General features: G+C 36.8%; 2 protein-coding genes across 2 annotated transcripts; both read left to right on the plus strand.

The window, feature by feature from the left end:
* The first annotated feature begins 2,932 nt into the window (after positions 1–2,932).
* LOC110454252 lies at positions 2,933–10,210 on the plus strand. The gene is made up of 8 exons (XM_021503677.1): positions 2,933–3,027; positions 3,770–3,897; positions 5,559–6,089; positions 6,430–6,491; positions 6,669–6,831; positions 7,112–7,170; positions 8,203–8,287; positions 9,480–10,210. The coding sequence occupies exons 2-8, from the start codon at positions 3,775–3,777 to the stop codon at positions 9,663–9,665; spliced, it is 1,209 nt and encodes a 402-aa protein (XP_021359352.1). The 5' UTR covers positions 2,933–3,027; positions 3,770–3,774; the 3' UTR covers positions 9,666–10,210.
* Positions 10,211–11,131: 921 nt separating this feature from the next.
* LOC110454257 (tripartite motif-containing protein 2-like) lies at positions 11,132–15,102 on the plus strand. The gene is made up of 2 exons (XM_021503683.1): positions 11,132–11,207; positions 12,455–15,102. The coding sequence occupies exon 2, from the start codon at positions 12,478–12,480 to the stop codon at positions 14,521–14,523; it is 2,046 nt and encodes a 681-aa protein (XP_021359358.1). The 5' UTR covers positions 11,132–11,207; positions 12,455–12,477; the 3' UTR covers positions 14,524–15,102.
* The last annotated feature ends 2,624 nt before the right edge of the window (positions 15,103–17,726 follow it).

Raw genomic sequence — 17,726 nt, forward strand, 5'->3', positions numbered from 1 at the left:
AAGAACTGAAAGGTATAGAATCTTTATTTTTGATTGATGGCTTCCTTGGATAGAGCCCGACAAAGTTTGAGAATGAAAATGACCTTGACCTTCTTTCAAGGTCACAGGAGTCAAATGTGTCAGACACTTCAAACGACTTCTTCTGAAGAACTGAAAGGTATATAATCTCTATATTTGGCTTGTAGCTTCCTAGGAAAGAGCCGAACAAAGTTTGAGAATGAAAATGACCTTGACCTTCTTTTAAGGTCACATGAGGCAGATATGTCAAACACTTTAAACGACTTCTTCTGAAGAACTGGTAGTTATAAAATCTTAATATTTGGCAGGTGGCTTCCTGGGAAAGAGCCAAACAAAGTTTGCGAATGAAAATGACCTTGACCTACTTTCAAGGTCACAGCGTTCAAATATGTCAAACAGTTCAAACAGCTTCTTCTGAAGAATTAAAAGGCATAAAATTATAATATTTGGCTGGTGACTTCCCGGGATAGAGCTCACCAAAGTTTGCAAATGAAAATGACCTCAACCTACTTTAGAGGTCACAGAGGTCAACAACATTTTAATGGATTTGTTCTTGAGAACTAAAAGGAATGGATTCATAAGATTTGGCTGGTAGCTTTTTGGAATAGAGCTAACCAATTTGAGAAGGAAAATGACATTGACCTACTTACAAGATCACAGGGAAAAATATGTCAAGCAACTTCTGAAGAAGAATCAAAAAGCATAGAATCTTATAATAATATTTTGCTGGTAGTTTCAACAGATGGAGCCAACAAAGTTTGCGAGGGAAATATTTTTAGTGCAATATAATATTTAATGAGAATATTTTGCTATGACTGGTTAAATATTCAGGTGAGCGATACAGGCCCTCTTGGGCCTCTTGTTAAAAGAGTGGGCACTGACCCAGTTTTCGTGAATGTTCTTTAACATCAGGAAATTTTCATATTTGAAAGCATTGATTTAAGTTAGAAAAATAATCGTCAACTCAGAGAATTTTCTTTAATTTAAACTCCAGCAATGCTGATTTCCGATGGAGATAAAGGCTTAAAATCAATTAATTCACTTGAGGAAGCAACTGTGTTGAAACTGAGGCCTTGACTCGAACAGACATAAAAACAAAAGGCAAGAAATCGGTAGGAATCCAAACAAAAAGTTCGCGATAAAGACGGTTAAATGCAAATTGTTTCTTGCCCAGCATGTGACACCTGCCTTAATATATTCAGTCGAGGTCGGGATGCATGTTAGGTCACCAAAGGATCTAAGTCAAAGATAAGGAGAAATGCCTGGTAATAACCACAGGGACTTGATAATGTGTTTCATTGGAGGGGTATTTTTTTTTATCGAAAGTTGATCTAAAGCCCTCAAAGGTGTAAAATTACTCTCATTACATTATTTTAGGTATAAATACAACTGAAACTAATTCTCAAGTCCCTGTGGTATCAAATGACATTGACGGAACGATGGTTACCATATAACCCAGTATGATAGCGTCATGAATTTCAAGCACTAGGCATAATGACACATAGTGTTCCTATCACGGCATGCAAATGATATTTCTTTCAAAGTTTATGACCGTCGGGGCATGTCGCCTGTTCCTAAGACTTCGCGCGCGCTAGCACACGGACGTTTGGTCCATTGATATTTCGAAAGCAAAACTTCATACCCCTTTCCCTTTCAAAATCCCTGTATCCGCCACTGAGGTCTAAGGTACATCGTTACGTATACTGTTTTGAGATATGTGTCATCTTCAACAAGAACATGCTTTCCTCTGTACCATTTCTTGATAAAAAAAATATCTCGAAAAACAAAATGAAGAAAAATGTCTTAAAAGGTTCCTTAAAATTGTTCACTACTTCATGCCGCACCATGCAAGTATGTAGCCGAAATACAGGGTAATTTGTACAACTCCTTTTTACTGTTAATTACTTTGTTTTCACCAGAGATTGATATTCGCGTCAATTTCGTGAAATTAAATATTTCGCTAATGTTTTCCAGAGTAAATGATATCATCAGTATTGACAAAAGCATCCTCTCGTTCGCAATTGAAGTACATAATTAAAATAATTTAAGTATTTTCACATCTTCAGGTAGGGGAGATCGGGGCACTTCTCTTAGTGCTGCACAGTATTATAAATGTGTTGAAATTTGTGTATTTAAACATCATATGTCTTCTGTCTACAAGTGAGAGTATGTGTGTAATGTCTGTTTCATGTAGATGTAACAAAAAAAATGGAGAAAAAAAATCAAGAGAAAGAAGAAATTCAATGCCTTTCACATTTTTTTTTTTTTGGTGTGAATGTCCCGCTAAGTCAACACTAAGAACTTTTAAGATACTCAAAGTAAATGCTCAGTTGCTCAAGACAAAAAAAATCTGGGATTACCGGACTTACCAAGGGGCCGAACGTGTACCTTTAGGTAAATAAGCCAACGCGAAAAATAACTCTGCACAGCAATCCGGCAACTATTTCATCTGATTTCTGACTCTGGTCCGGGCAAGTGCCACTAGTACAAATCATTGTTCTGCTACCATGCTTATATAATGAATTTTGATATAATGGGGGATAATGCTATTTTTCATAACCGAGAAGTCATGATGAAATCGTTGATCAAGCATAACTGTTAACGTTAGTACTCAAAATGGCCTCGAACTCCGAGGTACCGCTGTCGTGACGCTGAATATTCTTCCAAAACATCGAGTGTAAGGTATTTTGGTGCAAGAAAAAAAAAGGAGATCATAGAAATTATTTAAAAAGAATTACATTGTTATTGCATCGATTGTTATTATATCTTTATCAGAAAACAACAACCTTTATAATAAGAAACCGGAAATTGCTTAGCCTATTTGATTTTTAGACAGATCGTCTGCGTCACAAAGACACTGACGTCATCAATAATTGATGTCACGTGGTTCCTCCATAACAACAAATGCGCCACACGGAAATTTGCGTGCGATATTTATCAGCAGTATTTTGCGATTATTTTTAGAAAATTTACCGAAGACCGTTCTTTTTTATAAAAACTTTACAACAGGTAAGTGGAACATCTTTTATTGACAATAATTGGTCACGTATTTATTTCATAATTGTCAATAGACACTAGAATGCTCTTATATAAGGTGGTTGAGGGGTTGGTCCCGGCACTACCCCTGAAGATTTTGTGGTTAAATCAACAAACAGAAGACAAATCAGAGCAAAGAAGTTCAGTGACTGCATCACGAACAATATCATAACAAAACAGGTCAAAAACATCTCAAAGTGTTTTGAAATCCCGCAAGCCAAAACAGAACGGTACAAGAACTCATACTTTGTGAGAACTGGCATAAACTGGAACCAACTGGATGAGTATACAGTCAGCGCAAAATCAGTCGAGACAGTCAATAAGACCAGGCAGCACCTCCCTCGTCGTTCATCACACCAGAATTGGGCTCTAACGACATACAGATACGATGAGGGTGGTGGGAAGTAGGAGGGGGTTGGATTTTGGCGGCATTCATTCGGCTGATGGTACTGTATGGAACAAGACCCTTTCAACCTAACGATAGAACTCTATTAGTTTTGTTTCCACTATCCATTTATCTATAACGATTATGTAATTGGGATGTAAAATTAAAGCCTGTTACTTAAAGAATTATACTAATTGTCTATAAACATATGTTCCTATAGGGAACGCAATAATATAGTTTATGTCTATCAAAGAGAACTTTAAGTTCTTTTGTTGCAAATATGTTTCTTTCGGTAACTGATAAATACAATAGAAAATGTATATATTTCAGTTGACATGGATGACGCAAAAAGATCTGAGAACGTTCACGTTAACAGTCGGATACCCCGACCATCAAGAGGAAGGGTACCACCCTACCTTGTATCAGCTCCAGTAACCCGTCGAGCTGGAAGCAAGAGGGTGAGTATGTGTTTTAAAACTAAAAGTTTAACAGTTTGCCCGGGGGACCGGGGACAAGGCACGGATAGGTAATCTGTGTATGGCAAGTTTTATGTATAAACAGTAGCCCAAGGGACAGGGAGGAGAGTTGTCCAAAGGAACCGAGAAACATTACTGGAAGTACAGGGGACAGGTTATGACGAGTCTGACAGAAAAAAACCCATTCACCACTTTCTTACTCCTTGTAGGATCTCCCCGGCTAAATACTTACCCCAACCATTTTTGCCTTCGGTCCCTGGACTGCTAAGTAATGTAATTTCTCTGTCAATCTAAATGACCACCTTAAAGTTGGAGGGGAGGGGGTATTTTCTTCAGAGAGAAAGGGAGACCTGGGCAAGGGGAATGGCGGAGCCGGGAAGGATGTGTGAGCGGGGTGAAGGAGACAGAAAAAGCTGGGTACCGGAGGGGTCAGTAGAAGTGGGCTATATCTTTTTGTAGGGGGGGGGGGGGCAATATTCGGATAGGATACAGTGGACCTCCGATTACAGTATGGTCACTTTTAACAAACTGTTGCCCTTTTGGCCTAATCCCGCTGCGGATTTTTTTTCTTAAACGAAATTAAGATAAGCTGACTTTATACCGGGAAAATACAATGGAATTCCATTGTGTTTTGCCTGCAGTGGGAAAGGGATTGTTAATACGGCTGAGCAGTGTGCATTTTTTTATTTGTATTAAGTTAAGTTATCCTCTACACCACACTCAAAACCATAACACTGAACTATTTAACAATTTATGAATGTGATGTTACTTATATTATATATACATGAGTTCCTGGTTCTCCCAATGCTTATCCAGGTTATTTTCAAAAGTGTTTACAGTCGGTGCTAATACCACATTTTCCGGAAGGTTGTTCCATATCCTTACAATTCATAAGGCAATACCATTCTTGCGGATAACTAATCTAGAATTTGGTGGAAATAATCACATTGAATGTTCTTTTATTCCCTGTCTTTGTGATTGATCTTTCCACATCTTAATTTATATATCACGAATAATGTTGGTCCTAGCACTGATCCTTGGGGTACTCCAGATGTTACTTTAGTCCATTTTGAGTTGTCTTCGTTCAATGATACACGTTGCTGTCTGTCGAAAATAAAACTGGACGTCCAGTTCATGATTTCGTCACTTATTCCGTATGAGGACATTTTTCTAAGAAGCCTTAGAAGACTGTGGAGGAGTATCGAACGTTTTTTTGAAGTCTATGTATAATATAAAGTCAATCGCAACTCCATGATCTGACAGTTCGGTCCATTCGTCTAATACTTTAAGACGTTGTAAACTAGAATATCTCCCTGATACAAATCCGTATAGATTCTTTAATAATGGAGAATCGATCGTAATGCATTTCAGAATTTGACTTCTTAAAATTGTTTCTGATACTTAACATACGATGGACGTTATACTGACCGGTCTGTAATTTCCAGGGTCACACTTGTCACCCTTTTCAAATATAGCGCTAATTTGTGCCGTTTTCCAATCATCAGGTACAGTACCTATACTTTCAATGACATATTATACAGTATAGTGATAAAGGTGCTGAAACTGATTCTGCCGTTTCCTTTAGAAACGGGGATGTAGTCTACATAATGTCTATACCTATCTATCTTTAATTAATGTTACAGAGACTCCAGGAGCCAGCGTGTCCCATAAATGCAAAGGACCCGAAAATTGTGGAAAAAATAAACGACTGGCTGTCGGGTTTAAGGAGAAAAGTAGACGAAGAGCAAAAAACGAGTTCCTCTGGTGAAATGTCCCCGACACACTCCGAGGGCTCACAAGTTTATGCTGACAGGGTTTCGTGCCTAGACCAACAAAACGACAAATACAAACGACGAATCAAAAGTCACAGCAAGTCAAAAAACGCCCGACGACGCCAGCAAAACAATGTATATCAAAACACTGAGTGTAGCTCACCGAACACTACAAATAGCCCCGCAATCGGTAGCTATAGTCAGCCAAGTCTTGGTTATAACGACCAATACGTGGACAAAAATGATCAAGGTTACAATTTCAATGACCAAGGTACTAGCCTTTTCGTGTTTAGTGCAAGCTACCAGAATCCAAATAGTGCTTGTAACGAATCACAGGGAAGTAACACCACTGAGCTTAACAAGGAACGAGACACCCCGGAACCTATTGATCTTGTTGCTTCGGTAAGGAAAAACAGAAGTTTTCCACTCGCTATTGGTTCATCTTCACTCTCGTAAACTGGTACCTGCGTTAAACAAATGTTTGTCCAGCATCTGATGCTGTTATCAGTGTTAATTTAGAAACCCTTTGACTTTATGTTCTGTTTATTTTGTGATTGTGTATGCACGTTGATACTTTTGCTTCATGTTCTATTGCACCTGTCATTGTTTCCTTGCTTTCTGTTTGTGTAATTACATATAATAACCATTTTCTTTCCTCTTCTAATTTTTTTCTTCTCTCTCTTTGTTCTTTATCCTCTCCATTTCTTACTCTTCTTCTGTCTGTCAACTTCACACCTCACAGAAGACGTACATGTATGTTTTGTCTGACCACGAGGAATCATCACCAAAGAAAAGAAAGAAACGGTAAAGGCAATTTATTACAAAAATGTCTGATTAAATCATTTTACGTTGATTTTCCCACAGGAGCATCTTCCTACATTATAATAAATGTATGTGACAGTCACACGTTTTAAGCGTATTTCAATCATTTCAGTAGATCGGTGAATTCTCGTAAAATTGATTTGTATTTTTTATTCACAGATCGAAGAAGAAGAAGAGGAAGGAAGAGTGTTGTCATAGAAACAAGAAAGGAAACAACAAACATTCATCAGAAGAGAAAAAATCGGGCGTTTTCTACAGCGAGCCAAACAGTCAACCGGAAACTGGCGCAGAGATCGCTGAGCCGCTTTGCCCTGTAGCCACGGTAAATATCGAAACATTCACATCTTGTTATCTAAATATAATAGATATATGAACATAAATTCTCTTTCCTTTCTATCTCTATCCTTTCATTAATACATATATGTTTTGTTGCAATGTGTTTGTGCTTCGTCGTCTACCACGTTATGTTTAGCAAATAATCTCTGTTTTTATTTGTGTATATTATCTGTTTCTTTATATCTTTCATTCTTTTGATTGTCTTTCTTTCTGTGTTTTCTACTTTCTTTTCTTCAATCCTCTTTTTATGTTGTCCGGCCTAACAGAAGACATACATGTCCGTTTTTTCTGACCATGAGAAAATTCGAAAGAGAAGGAGAAAACGGTAAGAACAGAACATACATTATGATATTGTATCAGAGACGATACGTATTGTTATAGGCAGGATATTTATTATAACATGCAAGATACTTACATTTACAAAACTTATTTTATCATACACGAAACTTATTGTAGCATGCACGAAACTTATTGTAGCATGCGATATATTTATCGTAACATGCACGATAGTTATTGTAACATGCAATATACTTAATTAAACATCTACGAAACTTATTTTAACATACACAATGCTTATTTTCACATACACGAAACTTATTATAGCATGACCGATACTTACTGTATTATGCAAGATACATGTTGTATGAAATGTGTTTTGACATGCAAGATGTTAATCGTAATAGCACGATACTTTAATAACATGCATGATACTCATTGTAGCACGCACTACACTTATTGTAACATGCACGATACGACTTGTAAAATGCAAGATAAATATTGTAACATATACATTACAAGTTGTATTGTAAAAAAATCTACACGTGCTGTAACATGCACGATACGACTTGTAAAATGCAAGATAAATATTGTAACATATACATTACAAGTTGTATTGTAAAAAAAATCTACACGTGTTGTAACATGCACGATGCTTATCTAAACATGCGCGGTGTGTAGTGTTACATTTACGATATGTAAAATGCAAGATGCACGATATTTTTTGTAACATATGCATGACACTTATTACATTATAACATGCATCGCCTGTCGGAATTATTTACCTCCGCTAAGAACATTTATTATGTATTCAATTAATGGTCATTTGTATGTAATGGGTATATTTTTATTTATTGCATATATTTGAAGTAACCGTAATGCTTTGATACAGCGAGATATTTATGAACTGAAATATCTCTGCTACAAATCACATGTATACAGTTTAATTTACTCAAACCTATTATCCTTAAATGTGGAATATAATATCAATAATTATTCATATCAAGAAAATACTGTTGATTTTTTTTGTGTATATATATTTTTTTATAAACTTCACTTGTATTTCACCTCCACGAAACAGTTCGAATAAAAAGAGGAAAGCGATACGCAGCCTTGGTAGACAGGAAGTGACGTCACAGGACAACGACCTAGCTCGTGCTGCTAGGGTAAGTAACATTAATTTGTGCAATGGTCATCATTGGTGTGTCTCTCATGTGAGTTAGACGATATTTTGAGCAGTTGTTAAAAATGACATTTTCAAGTATTTTGAGGACTTATTTAAAAAATAATTTAACAAAACCTTAAAAGACATATGTTCAGTTTCACTTTGACAAAGTTAACCGGCGTTCGGTTTCTTAAACGCATCAACAACGTATATTTTCGTGCACAGAACATATACATTCGACACTTGTTATTTGGAAGAAGTTGGAGCCATAAACATAGTTAGAGTTTGGCATTAGAGGAGTTCGACATGATATTAAAGATATTCTTACCAGGATTAATTTTATAGAAATTAACATCCAGATTACCAAGTTAAGACCTCGAAATAGAAGAGGATATGGGGAATTGCTATAGAGGGTGTTATAATAGGTTTCGCTCTATTTAACGGGTTCTTTCGCGGTGGCCAAGTGGTTAAAGCGTCTGACATTCTGCTGCCACTGGCCCTCTACCACTGGGTCGCGGGTTCGAGGCCGACGTGGGGCAGTCGCTTGTTACTGACCGTAGGTCGGTATTTTTTTCCCCGGGAGCTCCGGTTTTCCTCCAGCACCAAAACCTGGCACGTCCTTAAATGACCATAGCTGTTAATAGGACATAAAACACAAACAAACCAAACCAAATCTTTCTTTAAAATTGTTGTCAGGCCCTGCAATAACAGAGCTTGAAGAACGTTCTCAGTGCTTAAAATCATAATGTTTTTGGAACTGTACTTCTTTAAAAGATAATTGAAAAAAATAAAACATGTATTTATGCACAAAACCACTTCTCAACCAGCTTTGAACATTGAATGGATTGTACATTCATATTGCTAATACTAAAGTTTGGGAATAGTCAATTACTATCAGTATCTAAATGGAATTGACATACATCGGTACTTCAAACCTGCAATTTACCAATGGTGCTATCTAGAAATAATCAGGAAATTCAATTGCAGTTTCAAAATGAAAAATGAATACATTGACATGGGAAGTAAAAAGAAAAGCTATCGAACTGGAACTCTTCTTCCATAGTTTACCTGATGCAGCGGTACTTTCCCCCTTAACAACGGTCTTAGAGCTAGGGGGCTTTGTAATACCGCGGTGTGCTTTAGATATATTGGATATTACTATTTTGAAAGTCATCCGTTTATTTCGTTTTCAGGAGAGGTTACGACTGGCCGAAATAAATGTCCTTTGCTACCGACTCGGTGAGCTCACATTGGACAGCTGCCAACCGGACAGAACTACCGGAGTAAAACGTAAACATGAACCTGTTCCTCGTGGGGACATGCCCAGGTGTGATGTTGATAGCCTCGATGTGAAAATCAGAAAACTAAGCATCGGTTAAATTTTTGATACAGACCGAGGAAAAATAAACCGAGTAACGGTCATGGATAGCCTCGATTGGAATATCAGCCATCTTATCATCGAATCAGACAGCCCGGGAAACATTAACTGAACTAGGGGCATGCAACACAAAAGCATGTTTGATAACCTTGACGTGAATATCAGAAAGCGATTACATGTTACTTTACATGTTTACATTCCAATATAATTGTTTTTCTTCGGTGATGTTCTTATCTTAATATGAATATCAGAAATGTATTGAATGTGGCTTTACATGTCTACATTCAAAAAGACGTTATTTTCATCTTAGATATTTACAGACGTCAACAATCCGGTATGCTTTTACGTCTCCGATATCTACAATATCTATATACTTATAAGTTTTGTAGTCGTTTACCAATGTGCGATTTCTCGATCTACTCATGTTTTATATTTAACGTTAGTTTCAGTATTTTGTTATTTTTTGATGTATTGATTCAATATTGAATACCTGCCTTCCTCGTATTTAATTCATCAACAAAGAATTACATCTGTATCTATAGTATACCCGGAATACTGAATAAAGATATATATATATATATATATATATATCATTGTATATGTATTACAAGTAATAAACTCTATTTTATTAAAAAAATAAAGTTCTATTCGGTGTTTTATCTCTCTTATTACTCTTTGGCGGTTGTTTGAACGTGGAATCCCACAGTGGGGAACGAAATGATGTATTTCAGAAATAAAAAAACCGACAATTTGCTGCGTTGCTGAATAATATCCAAAGATGTACGTAAGCTGCGGACCTTGTATGTTACGATGCATTGAATACTATTAGCCTTTGGTTTACCGTTCTAGACTCAATATGTGAAACAATTGTTTCTATAGTATATTACTTTCAATTGAGCCTGGACAAGCTAGATGTTCCTGTATCAAAAGAGGCTACTCAATGGAAATTAATAACTGTTACATACTTTTTTTAATAAAACATGACGCACATACGATTATCAAAAGACATTAAATAAATATCTTGCATATACATAAAATATACATAATTACATAACCTAATATGTCAAACACCAATCGACCCATTGGATTGATGTTTATTAGATTACAATTTTATTTTTCCTTTCATTTATTTTCCTTGCAATATTCATAGTACCAAGGATAAGTATTGCATAAGCGTTGACCACTATACCTGATACAACAGTGGGCGTACATGTGCTATGGACTAAAGGCACCGAATGTACGTATTGACATCGTGTCAATACGGCGAACTGGAAAAAAACCTATTTGGTGCTTAATTAGCGTTCCTTACGTGCAAAACCTTTCATAATCACAACTAACATTCGACACCTGAGTTTTAAACTTAAACTGAATGAAAATCTCATATAAGCAAATCTTGAATGCATAAGATCTGGATAATGAATAATGTAACGTGTCAACCCATGTATTTTGGAGTTATCTCCCGTTGTGATCTTTGAACTCGGAAATACCCAGATTATTAAGCCTACCAGGAACTACACAGCCGATCACGCCAACATCTACAAAGGTCAGCATTTAACGAAATTATGTAGTTAATAACGATACTCTGTTATTGTCATATCTATAGTTGTTATTTTTGATAATTTAGATAAAGATTTTCAGTTTAAACGTCTACGTTTAGACTTCAAACACAAAGAATGTTGTACAAGCATGACATGCAGTGGACTATATTGTAGGTGGACCCTCCTCCTAATTGACCATATAAGATATAGAAATCAACGAGATTGAAAACCGTTTTTATTAACATTTTGACTGATATTGTAACGGTGTTGCTAATTGTCTACATATCATATCAAATTTAAACTACTAAGCGTAACCAAGGTAGGATATCCCTATAGTACTGTACCTCATGACCTTAAATTCTAACCGAATGACATGTCTGAGCACATGTGCTTGTATTAGAAATTAATTTTCCTTCGACACTACACCCCCTCCCCCCTACCGTCTATCAATATTAAGTTATATGAAATGGGGGAGTTCGATAGTGGACAGCGAGTTTGGTCTGAAGAGGGGTTCCTGTGGTTTCACATAACTCCATATAAATACGAACTCGGGAGGAGTCTACTAAACAAATAGTAAGTCTGTCAGACAGACAAACCAACGTGTTCTCAGCAGATCCGTATTGCTGGCCTCTCACCCGCCCTTATATAATGGGGTTTTTTTAATGTTGAAAAATATCCATTAAACAAATTTTCCCCATTGGCTTGTGCTTCGTATAAGACCAATTACCTGTCATTACCCATAGTAATACGTGTCGGCTAGCCCGGTATTATGTAGGTCTGGTACTTATTGATCTGTTTATGTGTTACTACACACACGCGGTACGCTTTGTAACTACCTGTACTGCTCATTCAATAAACAGCACAATGCCTCATTGCACTCGCATGTAGATACGTTGGTTGAGGTTGAAGCAGGTTACACTTTTATTATTACATATTCTCAGTAATCCAGCCGTTTCACTTCCGCGTACAAAAACGCAATAGAAACGGCTATTTTATTGGGTCAGTAAATTGTACTACTGGGAAATAGTTATGTCAAGTATTGGAAACTTTGGTTAAGTTGTAAAATATAACTTTTTTATAGTTCACATTAAGGCCCTGCTAAAGTCCCGTGTCAGTAATATTGTATTAAAATGTAATCATATCAAAATGTTTCAGTTATCCAGCCGATAAATGTTATCAACATCAATTTTTATATCTCAAACATTGGAAGCATTTGTTCAGTTCTAAAATATGACTTGTTTCTGTTTTACAGCAATGTCCTGATATAAACCTAAGATGGCCGAAGCCTCCCCAACACCAGAATACAAGTGTTTGTTGTGCATGAAGCCGTACAACCAACCGAGGGAGCTACCGTGTAACCACACATTCTGCTGCCCGTGTCTGACGTCATATATCAATAAAGAACACAGGACTGCAGACGAGGACCGTCACTACTTTCCATGTCCAGTCTGTGACAAACCAACTAGCCCACGTGACGTCAACACGGATGTAAACACCTGCGGGACCTCGTTTCCCATAAACAATCTCTTCATCAACCCCACAGTAAAGACGTCGGATGACGAGAACTGTGAGGCTTGTCAAAGGGTAGGAGAATCGAATCCTTCCGTTGTCTGGTGCACTGACTGCGCTGAATTGCTCTGTAAACAATGTAGAAGTTTTCACGAACGGATCAAAGTGTCAGCAAAACACCGACTTGTTCCCAGCAAAGATAGAGGATTTGGCGATGCAAAGGTTAGCGAAAACTGTCCAATTCACGAAGGACGGCCCTTGGATGTTTACTGTCTTGATCACAGCTCTATGTGTTGTGGTATATGTGTGTCCGTTTCACACAAAAATTGTAATCGCATCAAACCAATAGATGACGTGATCAAGACAAGCGTCACCGGACAACCTTCACCTGACACAGCATGGGAAAATATCAAAGATGAGGCAACGACGATGTTAGAGGACGATGAGTCTGAGATGACCTTATTGAACTCAAAAGAAAAGGAAGTAACAGTGGAGGTGGCGCGAATAATACAGCAAGCCAAAGACAAGCTTGATGGTCTCAACATAACGTTTAAATCGGAACTCGCGGATAAATGCAACACACTCAGAAAACAGGTTTCTGATCGAATGAATTGTGTAAAGAAATTCCGCACAAATTCAGAAAATTCCAATATTTTGATGACTCGTATTGACAAGCAGGGGACGGACCGTCAGCGATTCATCACGAGAGAGAAAACGAAACATCAGATGTCGGGACATTATCGCCGCATGGATCAAAACACCAAGAAGCAGCCTAACACGTTTGACCTGAAACTCAATATAGGAACTGTTATCGACGACATCTTGAAATTGACATCCATTGCGAAAGTTGACGTGACATCGAAAATATCATCGACATCACGGAAAGCGGATTCACGTATCGGTACCTTGCTAGCTACTCTGATGGCAAAACCTTCAGCTACAACATTTGCCGACTCTACTTCAGCGTCCGACCTCGTCGGATCTCCAACTCAAGGACCGGCAACAGTGGATGTGTGGACTGGTTCCGTATCTTGTGTACTCTCGGTCGACAGACGTTCACTGGCAGGAGAAGAAACGCCTTTCTTTACAGGAGGAATGTTTACTGATAACGATGAGTTACTTGTCACAGATAACTACAACTGCAGACTCGTGTTGTTTGATGACAAGTATCGCTACAAGAGAGAATACAAAGTAAAAAGAAACCCATATAATGTAACGCGTGGACTTAATATTGATGAGATACTTGTTAGCATTGGAGAAGGTGGATTTATGAGATGTACACTACGGAACGGTCAGCTAACCGTAACGGAAACAATCAGCTGTACCACCTATGGAATAGCAGTTCTCGGAGATAACATACTAGTTGGTATTCGGAATAATGTGGAAGTAATGTCATCAGATGGGAAATTTAAAAAGTCAATACAGAAGAAGTGTGGGAGCGTCACACATCTTGCTACATCTACATCTACGTCAACGTTTTACTACAGTGATGGTAATGACATCGTGTGTAGACGACTAGACAGCGACGTGGAAGACTACAGATACAGTGACCCTGGTCTGAGTGATCCTCGTGGTATCGGACTGGACCGTGACAACAATGTATATGTGTGTGGATCTAACTTTGGCAATGTTTACATTGTTTCACCTGACGGGTCACGGGGGAAGGTACTAGTTCCCAGTCTCTCTAGTATCACCAGTCCATACGGGATAATTGTCCATCCCACCAAACAGGAGTTCGTAGTCACATCCAACATGGAGGCTACTTCACTTGAGGTGTACAGATTCGGTGACAATGCCGGAGTTATTCAATGAACACATTGGTATCATTTAGGTGGTATTCGTTGTTTGTTAAAAAGATAAAAACGACCGTAAATGACACATCAAGGGTTTTTGTTACTGGACAATATATTTCAACGTAAAGACCTCTGGCACATCGTGATGTTAAGTTTATTTCCAGTTTTCAGATAAGGAATGAAATTTATCAAATCTGGGGCAAATCGACAATTGTGTGATCAGAATGACAGCAACTTTGCCACCCATTTTATGATATAAGAAAAGATCTTTTAAGTTCGTGTACAGTTCCCGAATACTTCCTTTTTATATCCTTCAAGTACACTGTACCTGATAGATTTCAAAGTTCCTGATGGTTCATGTGTAGTTCATGAATAGTTCATGTTAAAGTAAGGTAGCAGTGTACAGTAGCGTACGATGGCCATGGGTGATATTTTTATACAATGAATGACCCCTGTAATATAACATGTATCAAAATTTAAAAACAAAAATCAGCACTAAAATTTGCATATACATGAGGAAGTTGACTATGTGGGCTTCATAATTTTTCAAAAAAATATATTCGAATTTGGTTTGAGACTACAGTTTTGGGCATTTACAAATCTGTGTCTACACAACAAAAGCTAGCTTTTCATGTTGTCTATTTTTGTACTCGGCACATGTGTAAATATTGTGAAAAATCCACCGGAATGACCTATGCTAAAACGTGAGTATTTCTGTTACCGAGTAGGCGACATTTAATTTCAGACAGGTTTTAAGAAAAACAATTCTACTTGCGGTGGTCAATTTTTGGGTTAAAAATCATGATATTTTGCTTATTTTGGTCTTTTTTGATGTGGTAACCATGGATTTCACAAGTCCCAAATCTGGGGAAAACAGTTTTTGAAAAAAAAAAAATGTTCTTAACAAAATGAAATCAAAATGTAGTTTATAAATATGTATATATATGTAGGTGTGTTGTGCAGGTTGAATTCACTATCCATGTTTATGTGAGACATGCCCTTTATATTTTGGGTCAAGCCATTTCTACTGTACACTGCTACCCAAAGATTCTGAATATTCCGTTATTTCTTGTTAGATCCTATGATGTTCTTGCATACTTTCTAAATAAATCCTATGAAATTTCTGAAAAAGTAAATGTGAAGTGTCTGATAGTTCAAGTATAGTTCCTGTGATAATTCTGCGTAGTTCCTGGGAAGTCAATGTTAGATTCACTTAAACTCAATAAAAGTTCCTGTTTGTTCCTATAAAGCTCCTGAATAGTTACTGCCAGGTTTTGTGGATCTAAAGTTAGTTCTAGCAAATTGTCTAGGAAATTCCTGTTAGACATTCTGCACTTCCTAGTTCTTATTCGTTATTATGAAATTACTGTTTAGATGCTATTACGTTACCGCGACGTTTGTGTTACGTTCCGGAATAGCGTTGTTGTGTTACAGATTAAGGGATGTTTTGCTTTGCTGTAGCAGAGCTGTTTGTGCAGAACTACAGAAGTATCAGGTGTTACCTATTCATGTAGCTGTTGTACCAGAGAAAGCTCATCTAATCAATTGGAGCCTTGCAATATGTATTTTTATATTTTATATAAATAACAGATAAAGCTTTAAATTGACATCGGATTTAGTATTTATCCAGATAATTTTTATATTTTACAATATTTTTTTTATTTGAATTCCCATAATAGCAGGATACCTGTTTATTTCTAATGACATTTATGCTAAAAAGTATACATATTTATACGTATATGATCATGTCTTACGAATTCAGATACCACCTCCGGTCACCAGTGTTATGAGGCTCAAGCGTACGTAATGGCACCCTGTCAGATAACCTCTACCTCTCTTGACGCCTATAAGAACTTGAGGTTTTATCGAAAGAATTCGGGTTTTCGCGTCACCGTGTCGTCTGATAACTATTGCAAGATGGATATCAGAATATATTGCTTTGTTTTCATATTGTGATAAGGTGAATGAGTAGTTACGTTCGTTTGCGTACACAAGTGTTTTATACGTGTGGTACCTAGTTCTCGTTTTATTTAAATGAATTATTTATATCCGCTCTTTGAGGTGTTTCTAATTTTTAATTTGGGAATGAAACAGTGAACTGTTTTCCCTTTAACTGAAACATGCGCAATTTGTATGCGCATCAGAACATAATACTGGTTTTTTTTTCTCTCGTGTAAACGTTAACGTTCGTGATATTGAGAATCGGCAGACATTTTGTTTTAACTAGAGGGTTGCCATTGCGAGGACGATTTGCGTTTGTTGTTTGGAAGCGGAATCAGAACATTTTCTGTGCATACCCCCTATTATTAAATAATTACAAGGTATAAATGATGATGTCATTATTATGAAGTCTAAACTTGATTTATTTTACGAAAGTTATGATCAAGTTATACATGTTGGTCCGGATGTTTTAACTCGGGGGTCTTAATTTAGAAGGAAACTGGAGTTCCCGGAGAAAACACAAGTAGTTTTTTCCAATGTTTATAGCGAGAAAAGTGTAAATATAGGAATACTTAATTTAAATGAAAGAAACAGACAATTGTATACTGGAATATGTTATAGGGAGAGAATATCAAATAGTGATTTACGAATTGTAAGTAATACAATCTGAATTTGATCAGATAAGGCTGAAAAAATGGAAGCATTATTAGCCTATACTAATATCAACTGATATTATTAATTTTGAAACATTTCCACAGTTTCATTCAATTAATATATTACTTTGAGATAGAGTTACTACATGTGATGTGTTAACTGTTTTAATGTCAATATCCGATGAAATTGTTTCAAAATTTTGTGTCTTTCCGACCAAGCCTGTTTAAATTCATTGTTAACATGACAGTACTGACCCACCTGATACCTATAAGAAGGGAAATACGGACAAAAATGATTGAGGTGGTTACTGAAAAGGCTTGTTTCCTGGAATATGATGGACATTGTGTAATGCATGTCAGGGATGTGTATACTGTCCAGCTGGGTCATCACTGTTGTTCATATTGTTATTTCTGATTTGCTGCGTATTAGCTAACATACATTTATCAATTATAGACTTTTGTTGAGGTGAATACGTGGTCATATGAGCCTGAAAAAGCGATATTGACCGAGACGAAGTAGTGGTTGATATCATTTTTCAGGTTTATTTAACGCATATTCATTCTAGTAAAATGTCTCTTTTGTTATATTAAATATGAAATTATTATGTTTAACAGAGCTTTTTGATTT

This window comes from Mizuhopecten yessoensis, unplaced genomic scaffold (assembly GCF_002113885.1).
Source record: "Mizuhopecten yessoensis strain PY_sf001 unplaced genomic scaffold, ASM211388v2 scaffold7725, whole genome shotgun sequence".
Lineage (NCBI taxonomy): Eukaryota > Metazoa > Mollusca > Bivalvia > Pectinida > Pectinidae > Mizuhopecten > Mizuhopecten yessoensis.

Coding starts and splice junctions, on each gene's coding strand:
- LOC110454252 (XM_021503677.1), top strand. CDS start 3,775: ATGGATGACGCAAAAAGATCTGAGAACGTTCACGTTAACAGTCGGATA. Junction 3,898..5,558: donor GTCGAGCTGGAAGCAAGAGG/GTGAGTATGTGT, acceptor TTAATGTTACAG/AGACTCCAGGAGCCAGCGTG. Junction 8,288..9,479: donor ACCTAGCTCGTGCTGCTAGG/GTAAGTAACATT, acceptor TTTCGTTTTCAG/GAGAGGTTACGACTGGCCGA.
- LOC110454257 (XM_021503683.1), top strand. CDS start 12,478: ATGGCCGAAGCCTCCCCAACACCAGAATACAAGTGTTTGTTGTGCATG.